The following is a 13,584-nucleotide window of genomic DNA, read 5'->3' as shown; positions in this document are numbered from 1 at the left end:
AACTACAAGTAACAACCAACAACTACTAGCAGCTACCAGCAATACCAGTAACAACCAAAACTACTAGTAACTACCAACAACTACTAGTAACTACTAGTAACAACCAGTAACTACTAGTAACAACCAACAACTACCAGTAGCTACCAGTAACAACCAATAACTACTAGTAACTACCAAAACTACCAGTAACTACTAGTAACAACCAGTAACTACTAGTAACAACCAACAACTACCAGTAGCTACCAGTAACAACCAACAACTACCAGCAACTACTAGTAACAACCAACAACTACTATTAACTACCAGTAACTACAAGTAACAACCAACAACTACTAGCAACTACAAGTAACAACCAACAACTACTAGTAACAACCAGCAATTACCAGTAACAACCAACAACTACTAGTAACTACCAACAACTACTAGTAACAACCAACAACTACCAGTAGCAACCAGTAACAACCAACAACTACCAGCAACTACCAGTAACAACCAACAACTACCACCAACTACCAGCAACTACTAACAACTACAGAAAATAACGATAACTACCATCAATACACTGAGAAAGCGACAGTACAATTACTATTACATGAAGTATATAGCTCGGGTGCACTCGTGGCTTTCTACCATGAAGTATATACCCTGGAAAATAAACAGCCGCCATGTTGAATTTCTACCTTTGAGCCTGTGGTTTCAGTCAGCGGTACGGTCGTTCACTGGGCATCACGCGTCCATCACGCGTGACCACACGCGCGATCATTTGCTTTTCCTCTGCGAGTGTTCGTTGGATGCGTTTGTGATGAAAATGAGAATATTTTCAAATTGTCGTAGGGAAAACTATTTCCTCCGCTACAGCTTGACGTGTTTACCGCAATGTGATGCTGAACAACCTCTAGGGTGCTTACCATTTGTTGGAGAGAACCGGTTGGAAGACAGAAGACTACCTGTGCTGGTTGAAACATTAGCTAATAAGTTTTGCCGTCTTGCGTAGTCCTAGTCTTGCAATAAATTTGTTTAGTGTTAATGCGGGTTTTAAGCTCTTTACAAAAGTCTGCATTCGCGTCTTTGTAACTCACATAGCCACTTAAATTGAGTCGGTGATGAAGAAAATTATCATTTGAAGCCGCAATTCGTCACTTGCAATGTGGGCATTCAGGAGGAAAAATTTGTCCCCATAAAAGCCCTTTTCTAAAACAAAACTGCAGTAATGACGTTTATCGGTAAATGGACAGATGGAGAACTTTGTGGGATCCCGAAAAAGAGAGTGGGTACAAATTCAGTCTCCTAGCTGCCAAAGTGTAATATAATATAGACGATTTGAACAGAAGGAATAGATGTACACAGGCCAGGCTGACAACCTGACCACCATTTCTTCGAATGTCCATATTCACCCCCTCCCCCACCTCCCAAAAAGACAGAAACAACAAAAAAACAATAAACATACTAGTTTTAACCTGATATAAGATGGAAAAAAACTTGCTCTGATTATTTAATGGTTTCCGACATTTCAGAGCTCAATTTCAGAGCATCAAAACCGATTGCATCGCATACATTACACTGCATCCAGTGTATTTCTCATCAACTATTTATCAAAAAAATTCAATGGAGAAGTTGAAAAAAATTCTCACTTTTACAAAAAACGCACACTACTTATAAGGCTAAGATCAAGCCCCGGTTGTTCAGAGGGTAGATAACGCCATCCGCTACTTATTCCAACGAAAACAAACATTTGCGGAGGAAAAGCAAATGAATACGCGTGTGTATAGCTGTGTATAGCTGTGTTAAGCTATGTATAGGTGTGTATAGCTGTGTAGGGCTAGGCTATGTATCCCCACAGGTAGCCCAAGCTCCTAAAGGAGCCGTCAACATATAGACCACATATATAGAGAGGAAATATTATATAAGAGGGAAACCAGCGAACCTAAAACCCACTGAAATGGCTTCAAATCGCCCCCAAACGGCATAGAAACACAAATATGAAGAAGAGGATAGGTAAGTCGATTTTATTGGATATTTTCCCTCTATTTTGAATTATTTTTCACGATCGGTAAATTCCCATACAAACCCTTATAATAACGTTATTACGCAATGTCATATGTGGTCTATATGTTGACGGCTCCTTTAGGAGCTTGGGCTACCTGTGGTATCCCCTCCATGAATATCCCTATATAGGATTTAGTCAAACAACTATATGATGACTACACTACGTACTTGCCCCAGTGAACGGCCGTACCGCTGACTGAAACGGCAGGGTCAAAGGTAGAAATACAACATGGCGGCTGTTTATTTTCCAGTTAAATTTATTTCATTCAAACTGGCTGAGAGAAGTGTCCTTCCGTGAACTTTGAACAGCTCTTTGAATGACTTTATTGACAACCTGTTTACACCTTTCACGAAGAATGAACCACGATGTATTGGCTAAGTTCATCGCGCCTCAAAGCAACAGTACATGTCAATTGAGATCGATCGAAGGATCGAAGTGCAGCGAGGAAGAACAAATCCTTCAAAAGAAAGCATCTGTGTCGATAAGTGGCATGTATGTAGTATTACTTTCTTGTTTCTTAACTTTGATGTGCCTAAATGTTGAATTGAGCGAGCTTTTGAAGAAAATCTTTCGCTGCTATTTTTACATTTGCTATCACAACATTGCCGAATTATATCGGCTCTGAAAACGCTCCGAAAAATGTCCTAACTGCCTTTTCTTCGCCAATATTTTGATTGTTATCTATAGATTTATGCTTGATTAGCTATTTCGTACCGATTTTATGCCAAATTGAGGCAAATAAATGGCTTCTGTGTTTCGGTGAATTTTGATGAAATAGCAAGAAATCGTTAGGTCACGTGTGTTGAGTTCCTAAATACTAATAAAATATTGAAGTCCCCAGACATTTTGTGGCATTTTTGTGAAGTTTAGAGATGGATTTCATTACCCATGTAAGAATAATGTATATAAGTTGTTGCTCATGGGAGATATTGGGCACTAGTTAAAGGCTATTTCCAACAGTACGAAATTTGTACCTTCCAAAAGACCGTTTGAGGAGAAAAAATCAAATCAGACGGTTGAAGTGAATTTTTGTACTTAAAGCCTAATTAACACAGAATATAATGCAGTGAATTTTATTTTCAGAAGTCTTTTTTTCTTGTGGAACTGGTCAATCAAAGTCAGCTAATTAAATATGCATAAATTAGTGAAAAATGGCCATTTTTGCAAAAGGTGCCATAACTTGAAGGGAATAAAATATTTTAAGCTGATGTTTTGTCACAGTAAACAGCTCACCATACCCAGCATTTATGCTAAGTTTGGGTGAAATCGGTGATATGAGCTGTATCACATGTTGCCTGGTCCTCTTATGGACACACTCTTAATCTTTGTGTTACTTGTACTCCAGTTGACAGATTCACTCATAGCAACTAAAGAGATATATATTTTATTTTTGTTTACCAGTTGGTAGAACATGGTTATAAACTATTATACAATGACGCCTCTTTCTCTAAAGTTTACTAACATATACAAAACAATAAATAATTCATCATATTTGATCCTTTGTTGAAGTAAAACTAAATGAGTCTTGAACACTTCTTGCACTGAATTATTTACAAAGTGACATGGATACCAGTTGCAACTAACAATATTGATGTTGCTTATTAATTTTATTATCATGCCATATTCTTGGGTGTGGCTTATATACAGCACATAGAACCTGTTCGCCCCCAACCCCCCAAGCAATAATACACTTTTTTATTTTTCTTTGCACTGAATGAAAAATGATAACCTTTCTGCAAAATGGCTTAGAAAAATGCTTATCCAAAAACAAATTTCAAACCATTTCTGTTCATTAACTACCAACCTATTTGTCAATTTGGCATTTGCTATGCCCTTCAACAGCATGCGAAAGTTCTCTGCTCAATCAGTAGTTGCATTTTTGTTTTCAAAACAAGCTGTTGACTGCCAGAGTTCCACCGGCTACTTGATAATATGTTGCCGGTTACTCTAGTCATAGCTATAGCAATCTGCTCACGACAAACAATCTCGCCTTTGTCACAGAAGCCTACTCTTCCAGTTACTGATGCCTACTTCAAAACATTTTAAAACCTCTGATCTTAGTGGAACACTCATAACAGATGTTCACTCCTATGGGTTCAAAAGGTCACATCTGACTGTGTAATGTGATTGGCAGATTTTGATCACTTCTATTTGTTTCTTTCTTCAAGGTTTTTTGATTGCGTCATGATTATGATTGACAGCAGCAAAAAACACAACTGTTAGCTGGACTTTTCAACTTCAGTGTGTGTGTTATTGAGAGATCTAGTAATACCTAATACCTATGTATTAGGTATGGGTGCATAAAACATTGAATGAATTCATTCAAAACAACACGATAAATTTTATACATTGTATGAACTGCATTTTTTAGTAAGACTGAGTAATAAGTTGCAGCATGGAAACTTTGTGCCATGAGTAGAATTAAAAAAAAATTCAGCCTACCCGGTACAGACACACTGTACTTATTTTTCTTTCTGACTTGTAAGCCTACAAAAACAAACAAAACCTTGGAAGAAGGTTTTTAATGTAGTATATTTCATGGCTGATATACAAATAAATATCTTGGCCGAATGATAACCTATCTGTTAGAAATCTGGGAAGTGGGTAAATTTTTAAAAAAAAAAAAAAAGTGCCAGGTCACCGCAAGAAAGAATATTTTGTACAAAAAATGAGCAACAAAATTCTGGCATACTTAATTGCCACCCCCATCCATAAATTTTTAGTAGTCACTGTTGTACACTGTAGCTGCACCTTTTACAGTTGAAATGGCAGGTTTCGTTATTCCATGTTTCAAATTTTAAAGTTTGACTGAAAGAGTTTTTTTCTTTTTTTCATTCAACCATAGCACTGACTGGATAGATGCATGTAAACACCCCAAAATGAGATTAATTTTGGGTTTGAATAATGGTTAATAGTTAGTGGGTTAGCTTTTCAAGGGTGCTGCAGACTGTTCTGGGGTATTCCAAGTAGTTCTTTTAAGGCCTGGCAAAACAAAGAAACATGTTTCCAGAAACATTATTAATTATTTTTGAAGTACACAAATGTATGCTTCCCCAATGATTCCTAGTTTTACCACCCGGGTCTGAGCATTGTCTCCAGCGTTAATTTTGTTTTAAAGAAGCAAAAAAATTTTCTCCTTTAGGGCCAAAAACTTTTTTCGTTTCTGTGCGGCATGGAAACATGGCAAAAGGGGGAAAAATTATGGAAACATGTTTCCTCCATTGCTGGGTCTTTAGGCTGAATGCTTTTATCCACTTTGACAGTTACATTAGACTCTCAATTTTAGATACTGGGTATTTAATCTACACCTCAGCAAATTAATAAATTCCCTCGTCCGCCCCCTTTCCGAGGGTAGCAAAGGGTTTATGCGTGACACGTGAAAAGGGCAAAAATTAGTCTGTGAGACGTGAAAACAGGGCAAAAATTATACCGTGACGTGTGGCAATAGCTAGAAAAGACACGTGATTTGTGAATTCAGCTGTTTCAAGTATACTTGATGCGTAAATTTGGTTAGAATTTGTACGTGAAACAGGATCACGACACCCCTTTGCTACCCTCTCCTCCTCTTGGTTGTCATACACCCCATTTGTCACCATTTGCCTCTCTTAGCCCAATCTTTAGGAGTCCAGTGTAGGCAGGTCGAGTCAATCCTAATCTTTCTTTTTGTCATAGCTCTTCTGTGCCCATCGAGAATTTCTTTTGAAAGATTCAGAATGTATTGTCCCTTATAGTAGTGGATGATTCCAAGATGTTGCAGGGTTGACACAACATCTTCCTTTCGTATACTGGTCATTTCACAGATGTCACTGTTGGTAGTAAGCAAAAAATGTAATATGAGAAACTTGTCAAGAAATTTCTTTTGTTAATTTTGATGTAATCAATGTGAGTGGCATTTCTGTATGAGATTATAATGGCTACAGTTCACTCAGAATTTCCATAACTTTTGTCCCCTTGAAAACCAACATTACTTTTAGGACTTTGAAGTCCAGCCAGTGTACATGTACATGTGGGAGGCCTTGCAGCTAAGGTGTCCAAATTACCTTGTAGTGTGTGCAAAGGCTTTCAGCTACATATCCCTCTGTATTGCATTGTGCCTTCTGCACACATTGCAGACCTATAATGCAAGGTGATACTGAGGTTCCATAGGTCCGCAATGAATGCGAAAAATGACAGGTACACAGCACTCTGCATTACTGGGTTATTATAACCATCCATTTTAGAGAGGTGTTCGTCTTATAGGGAGTTTAGTAACAGTAAAATGACTGAAAAACTTCAGCGATGGGACAGACACCAGGTGTCCGTCTTAAAGAGGTGTCCATTAAGAGACAGTTGACTGTAATAGAATTTGTTCTAATTGGTTGCAGGAAAGCAACTTCTGAATAGTTTTGGCCGGTATTCATAAAATTTTGCTGTATTGCAATCTAATGTAGTCTGCCCTTTTGTAGTTAAATATAAACGTCTAGTTGTCTCTCTTACTTGATAGTTATTGCAGGAGGATTTCCATCCTCTCCAGCTTTGAGAGAAACAAGAATTTCAAGGATGGTTTGCGACCAGTAACTGCGGTAAGAAAGCAGGCCTAAATCTGAAAGAGGCTTTTCTGGTGTTCCTGTTTTTCCTTCAAACTTTGAAAGCTCATAACCTGCAAAGAACAAAACCAATTGGAAATACTTATTACACAGAATGCAAGCAGCAATCAGAATGTGAGATAACATTACACTTTGAGATAAAACTTGTGCATACTGTCAACTCTAACTACAAGAGTGACCAACACCACTAAATTAATTTTTTTTCCTTACAATATCCAGAAAATGAAAACAGTCACCTAACAAATATATATATTGTTTGGATCATTATTTTGACAATAAATGCTGTCATGGATTTTGTAAATCTAATGGCAAACGACCAATCAAAAACCCTGAAGTGCTTGTTCAAATTTATGGTCTTGGTACTGCTTAGGTTGTTGAAGTTTAAAATGACTTTCTTTTTGATGGAAAACAATGATGAGGGCAACTACCGTAATGATTCGATTTAGCGCCCGGGGCGCTTATTTACTTTTGGCACCTTAAGGGAGGGCGCTTATTCAAAACAGGGCGCTTATTTAATTTTTTGAGAAACAACCAAATGTTCAAAACAAAACTTTAATGAATATTAAATAACTAACAATAAAAGAAACTGTAACAGTAACAAATTATTGAAAGTTCAGTTACTTTTAAAAGAATTCTTCATTTTAGCAGTTAATATATACATCAGTACAGTACGGTGAAAGTTCATGAGTTTATCTATTTGACGTCAATGACTTTAGAAGGGGCAGTTATACACAATAGGGGCGCTTTATTAGAATGGGGGCGCTTATATATATTGGAATGGGGGCGCTTATTGGAATAGGGACGCTTATTGACAAAAACACATTCAAAGGGGGGCGCTTATTCAGAAGGGGGCGCTTATTGGAAGGAGGCCACTAAATCGAATCATTACGGTAGTTTGTTTTTGAACTTGTATCCCTTAGGGGTAAAATAATTTTGAGCCACAAAACTGCCACAAAACATTATTCTAATATCTTTTAGATGCTCAGTCTTTCTGACAATAAACCCAGAGCCCTCTTACCCGGCCTCCCTTGGGGTGAAAAGCAAAATGAGTTTAAGATGCCACAAGCAAAAATATTCACACTTACTAAACTCAATGAGAAGCTTGCCATAACCCATTCTCTGATACTGAGGTAACGTTAGAATGCAGGCCACATTGTAATCTTCTGATGATTCTTTTTCCTGAAATGTAAGTTTGCAAGATTAAATAACAGAATCTAACTGCATTACAATTATATGTTGTAGTCATAATAACATAATATTATTTTATGATTTAACATCCACATTTAACAGTAAGTTTCAGGTAGCATGCATACATGTCAGGTTAAGTCTAAATATAAGCCTAGTGGCCCATCAGGCTGGAGCTTATCTCAGTTTCAGTGGCATACAGTGTAAAGCGACTAGGGGGATTTCTACTCCCCCTGGATGGGATGCTAGTCCATTGCAGCTGGGTTACCCCCAGCATTAAACTTACAGGGCTTAAATCCAGACTGCTCGATCAAGAGTCATGAGCACTAGGCCAACACACCTCCATGCATACATGTAGCTGCTGTATATTTTGGCACAATACAAGCTACCTGCCCTGTCACCAGAATAAATCATTGCAGTCATCTGCTTCATGCAGGCTTACATGAACTAACAACAGCAGCACTTGTCCAGTGAAACGTAGTTTTGTACCTTAGAGAAGTATCCTACAATGTGAAATCCAATTGAGTCGTATTCAGTCATGACGTAAAACAAAAAAGGGTCGGTGTCATAGTACAATGTCTTGTGATCTAGAAACATCTTAGCCAGAAGACACAGATTTTGGGCATACATCTGTCAGAAATTAAAAGACAAATGGTTAGTAAATTACTTGTTCACCCCTCCCCCCCCAAAAAAAAAAAATAGATATCGATTTCATCACTGGCATGAAACAATGGAATGAGACTTTTATAGTGTGAGTCAAAATAAAATGAAGAGTAAAAATATACAGCAAAACTACACAATAAAAACAATGGGCGCTTTCCATTCAACCAAAACTTCTGGGGATTCCGGGTTGGGAAGGGAATAGAACAGAAATTTCCTGGAATTAAATTCCGGAAAATCGGAACAACTGGAAAATACCGTTCCATTTGTCTATTTCTGCTTGGGCCCTGCTTCTCCGAGCCGTAATCAAACGTGCCTACATAGTCAAGATGGCTACTGAATGCAGTGCTCGGCGTGTTTGTCACTGAAAGCTTACAGCACTTTCACGAGCACTCAGATTAGGAAGTGGTATCTTTCCTGTGAGCATGGCCTGGCGAGTAAACAGCTGCATGTTTCTCTCATCCTTCGAAAGTGACTCTTGGACTTGTCAGAAAAATATGCTGGTATCGTATATCAAAGTAGTTGCAGACTCTATTTAAATTTCTTTGCAGGTTTAAACAGCTAGCTACACTGAAAAAATATCATCGTCCTCTCTTAAAATATTGTTCGTTTTAACTTCAAAGTCGTCGAACAACTGCACAGTAAGTAAAAAAGGCAATTTGTTTTGCTTTGTTGGTGCAAACAACCGGAAAATACTGTTCCATTTGCCACACAGAATACCCGGAATTTCAAACTGGGATTTTTGGTCAAATGGAAAGTGCCCAATGTCTAATTAGAGATTTATTATCCAACGTTTTCTTTTCTTGAAATGCTAACTTTCCATTGTTTTTCAATCTTTTGCACTATCAGGAGGACTAAGAGGACTACTGCTTTGTTGGTAAACTGTTCTTGTGGAGTATGAACATCATGAGATATTTGTGTTAGTTTTGTGTATTACTTGTACTCCAGTTGAGCCAAAACATTATTTTGTACTCTGATGACATGCAATGCAGAAATCCTGCAACTTGACGCACTTCACCAACCTACATGTTGTATCTAATGAAAACGAATTTTTTTTAGCTGGATCCTCAGTTGTCACTATAAAGAGGTGGAAATATTTTCTTCTTATATGCAGACTCACACCTTGTTTTTTCTGCCATCGATTTCAAAGAAAGATATTGATCCTTTTCTGTAAATTTCATTGCCTGGAGGATGACGCAACTTGCACTTTTCCTGTAAAATTGAATCAAGGAAAAAAAGTTAGTATGTTTACAACTGAAATAATCATGCAAGTCCTGATAACACATGATTGTAAGCTTAATTGGATTATGTAGCCTCAAGTTTCAAAATTATCAAATCACTTTTGACTGATAAATATAATTACACCTGTAATTAAAGTAAAAAAGGTTACAGGTAAGTCTGCTTACAAGCCTAGTGGCCCATCAGGCCAGAGCTTATATCTGTTTCCGTAGCATGAAATCATTGACTAGGAGTATTTCTACTCCCTTTTGGACGGGATGCTAGTCAATCGCAGGGTTACCCCAAGCTGTAAATTCGCTGGTATCCATTTAAACACCTGGGTGGAGAGAGACACTATGAGAGTGAAGTGTCTTGCTCAAGACCACAATGGAGTGCCTCAGCCAGGGCTCGGAACCCAGACCACTCAACCCACAGTCCAGTGCACTAACCATTAGGCCACTGCACCTCCCATAAAATGAAAGTGTAGTTAAAGTACATGTACCCTTTTTAAAATATTCATTACCTTGTGTCTTTTGAGACAGTGGAAGCTCTTGACATACTTTAAACAAAATTCACATAGAAAAACTACAGGCTCCAGAGTAAGCTCTTGAGGGTAGGGTGAGAAGTACCAAGGCTTAATTCTAAATTTTCCCAATTGGACCATTTTGACATTTTTCATTCGTGTTACGATGTCATCATGACTCCGATCGTGAACCATACTGCCTGTCTGTCGCATGCTTCCTGTCTTTGGTGGAGTGCTGGGTAGTTCCTTTGGGCTGTCTTGAGAATCAATCTGTTTAGACAAATAACAAAACATATTTTTAATATTATTGTAATCTTAAAACAGTGATAATAGCTCTGGACGATGCAGGGGAAGCTGCTTTTTAGAGGGGGGCGTTTTTGGAATAGTACATGTAAGAGCTTTGTGGTGTACTCAGCAGTTACTAATAACACACGAAAAAGTACACTATTCTGTGGTATTAATTTTGTACAGTATTTTAGGAAATTAAACCAGTTCAACACATAAGTGAGAGTCCTTTTGATTCCCTGAGTGCGCAACACACAACAAAGTTTAGTTTTTGAGAATGAATGAATATCTACGTTATTTTAACACGATAAAACAATCAGCATAACTGGTATAATGGATGTTTTATCAACATTTTTGTGCTGCCACAGTATCACTGTTCATCTTTTACCCATCACTGGTATCTTGATTTACATTACTGGCTCATTGAAATGCCGCAAGACTTGTTAAAATGTACAGGGATACTACTCACTAATTAAAAATGTCTAAGTAAATGTATTACTGGTGTGTATAAAAATAAAGAAAAGAAATGTTATAAAATAAAACAGTCATACAAAGTGAGTCTTTCTCCTGTTTTACCTCATCACCAGACTTCTCCATAGCATTAGCTTTTCGCTTCCTCCCCACAGGAGCTTTAGGACGTCCCGCACCGACACCATTCACAAGTTCTCTGTCAGGCGAGCACGGCCTTGAACCAGCAGCACCGGTACCTTTACCCTTGCTGATCTTTTTGGCATCTTCCTTTTTCGGCAACTGCAGCTTGGTCAGGTCCAGTCTTTCTTCTTCAACCCACTCATCAAGCCGCTTGTTAACTAAAACAAAAACATAGAAGTTAGCCAGCAGATTCTTACCATGGACATATATTGCTCTGCTATTACAGAGGTAACATTATAATTGTACACAACTTTGAAGCGTTAGGACTTAATAAATGTCCGTTAGGGGACCTGCTAGTAATATACATCTAAGCATGTTTATTATAGTCGACTCTCTAAAATGGACACTCAGAACCAGCTCTAAAACAGGTTTCTGTCTTATGGGGAGTCTATTTACAAAATGACTGAAAACGACAGGCGACAGGACCGACACCAGGTGTCTGTTAAGAGAGTGTTTGATTGCAAACATTAAAAGTGTTAAAAAAGTAGGCCATTTAAGTCATAAAATACACAGAAAAAAAATCATGGCAAAAAAGTATGTACAAAAATAAACAGTTTGGGCTTGTGTTGAGTGACTGTTTAAAAACATTGCTGCCAATCAACCATTTTACAGCCAATAAAATAGACCATAAAACAGTATGAGCTCAAATAAATTATTATTTGCACTTTTTCTGCTTCGCTGTAACCATACATTGTCATCACATTTTATGCCCTCACTATGTCAAGTTTAAACGAAAAAAACTAACAATATTTTTTACTGCTATGTTTAAACCAAAGAAGGCTGAAGGTTCTGGGTCAAGATACCACATAGAAAGTTCATTATGAACCTTGTTTTATTATATAAACATCAGTGAAATACCAGGAAATCTTTCGCGCGAAAAAATCATATCTTCACACGTGAAAATAACATGTTATTCTCACATATGAAGATATCAATTTCGAAACATTTTCTGACAAGTTTGCCCTGTTTCAATGCTGAATGAGCCAAAGTAAATCGATATTAAGTCGAAACATCTTCGGATATTCATCGGCAATCTTCGGTAATCTTCGGAACCTTATCTTTGGAAATTTTTGGAAAAGTTCGGAAAATGTTCGGAAACATTCGTACGACCTTCGGACAACATTTTGCAAATCTTCGGAAATCTTCGGAATAAAATTTATCTTCTCGTGTTCAAATCGATATCCCACTCGTTCGCTGCGCTCACTCGTGAGATATCGATTTGAACACTGGAAGATAAATTTCATATCTCCGCGCAACCATGTAATATCCTCTATTTATGTTCATCAAAGTCAGTGACAGAACGTTTTGTGTAAAGTTTGTCCCCTCAAAAGTAACAAAAGTTGACTAAATAAATGTATAGGAGGGTAGTGTGCTAAGCCCTTTGTGTATGTTAGAGATATTGTGAATGGTAAAGTTGTTAAAATGAAGCTGAACAAAATGGTGACAGCAGTTCACCCATGTACGCAAAGCGGACCTTTTTTGGGGAAAGTGATGCATCACGGGAATGGAAACTCGCATTCCGCCATTTTGAATTTTAGGGCTAAATAAATTTCGAAAAAAAATCGGTTTCTTGACAATCACAACTTAACAAATCTTACGAACATGTTAAATGAAACACAAATAAATAAAGTGTGTGGAATTTATGTCATAAAAGTGCCCTTTTATTAGTTAAAAAATCAAAATTGTTTGTTACCGTAGAAGCAAAATGCCCGCGAAAATATGCAAGTTTTTGTAGCGTATAAGTTAAACAATACTCAAAATATTTCGTACTCACAGTCGATATAATGCACGTAATATTGAGTTAAACCGCCTGGAAGTTCTCTCTTGCTCAGTATTTCAGCCAATGCTGTGAGAAAAAAGCAGGCAATGAGTATGAAAACAATGCTTTCAACCTTATTTTTATACATATCCTCTTTCACTTTTGAACAAAAGTAACTTACGCCATTCGTCAGAACCAGTCATTTTTACGGGCATTCTACAACCTTCTACCACCTCCATCTAAAAGGATGAAGAATTTCGAAGAATTAGTAAAGAACTGTGGATGATCAATTAGGTTTATACATCTACAAGATCAATTTTCTTTACCGAAGTTTCGCCGTTGGTCTCCGCCATCTTTGATTCCTCTTTTGTCGCCATTGCTGAGCGCCGATGACTTACAACGAACGTAACCGTTCAATTATCGAGCGTACGACTTTTGCCGACCTTTCATCGATCCGCGAGCGCGAGCCGGGAACCAGTCTTTCCCGGCCACTATTGTGCAACACGAAAACATGGCCCGTATTTTTACAAGCTCATGTATGGACTCGTTTGGCGAGCAAGAAAAAAATTGCCACAGGTTGGAACAATCCAATATATTTGTAAATAAATTTTTGGATGGTAGTCAAAATATTTTCCCTCAATAGGTCTCTTTTCAGATCAGGTTTTATAAC

General features: G+C 37.7%; 1 protein-coding gene across 1 annotated transcript; it reads right to left on the bottom strand.

Annotated features, from left to right (window-relative positions):
- Positions 1–4,056: 4,056 nt before the first annotated feature.
- On the bottom strand, positions 4,057–13,362 carry LOC144636823 (histone acetyltransferase KAT5-like). The gene is made up of 10 exons (XM_078496024.1): positions 13,241–13,362; positions 13,096–13,153; positions 12,930–13,001; positions 11,081–11,313; positions 10,220–10,489; positions 9,601–9,690; positions 8,308–8,448; positions 7,719–7,812; positions 6,524–6,686; positions 4,057–5,853 (listed from the first exon to the last, which is right to left on the bottom strand). Exons 1-10 carry the CDS (start codon positions 13,289–13,291, stop codon positions 5,637–5,639), a joined length of 1,389 nt encoding a protein of 462 aa, XP_078352150.1. The 5' UTR covers positions 13,292–13,362; the 3' UTR covers positions 4,057–5,636.
- Positions 13,363–13,584: the final 222 nt, after the last annotated feature.

The sequence above is a fragment of the Oculina patagonica genome, chromosome 13 (genome assembly GCF_052425735.1).
Source record: "Oculina patagonica isolate OP01 chromosome 13, crgOcupat, whole genome shotgun sequence".
Classification (NCBI taxonomy): domain Eukaryota; kingdom Metazoa; phylum Cnidaria; class Anthozoa; order Scleractinia; family Oculinidae; genus Oculina; species Oculina patagonica.
This window is presented reverse-complemented; position numbering and strand designations above follow the sequence as displayed.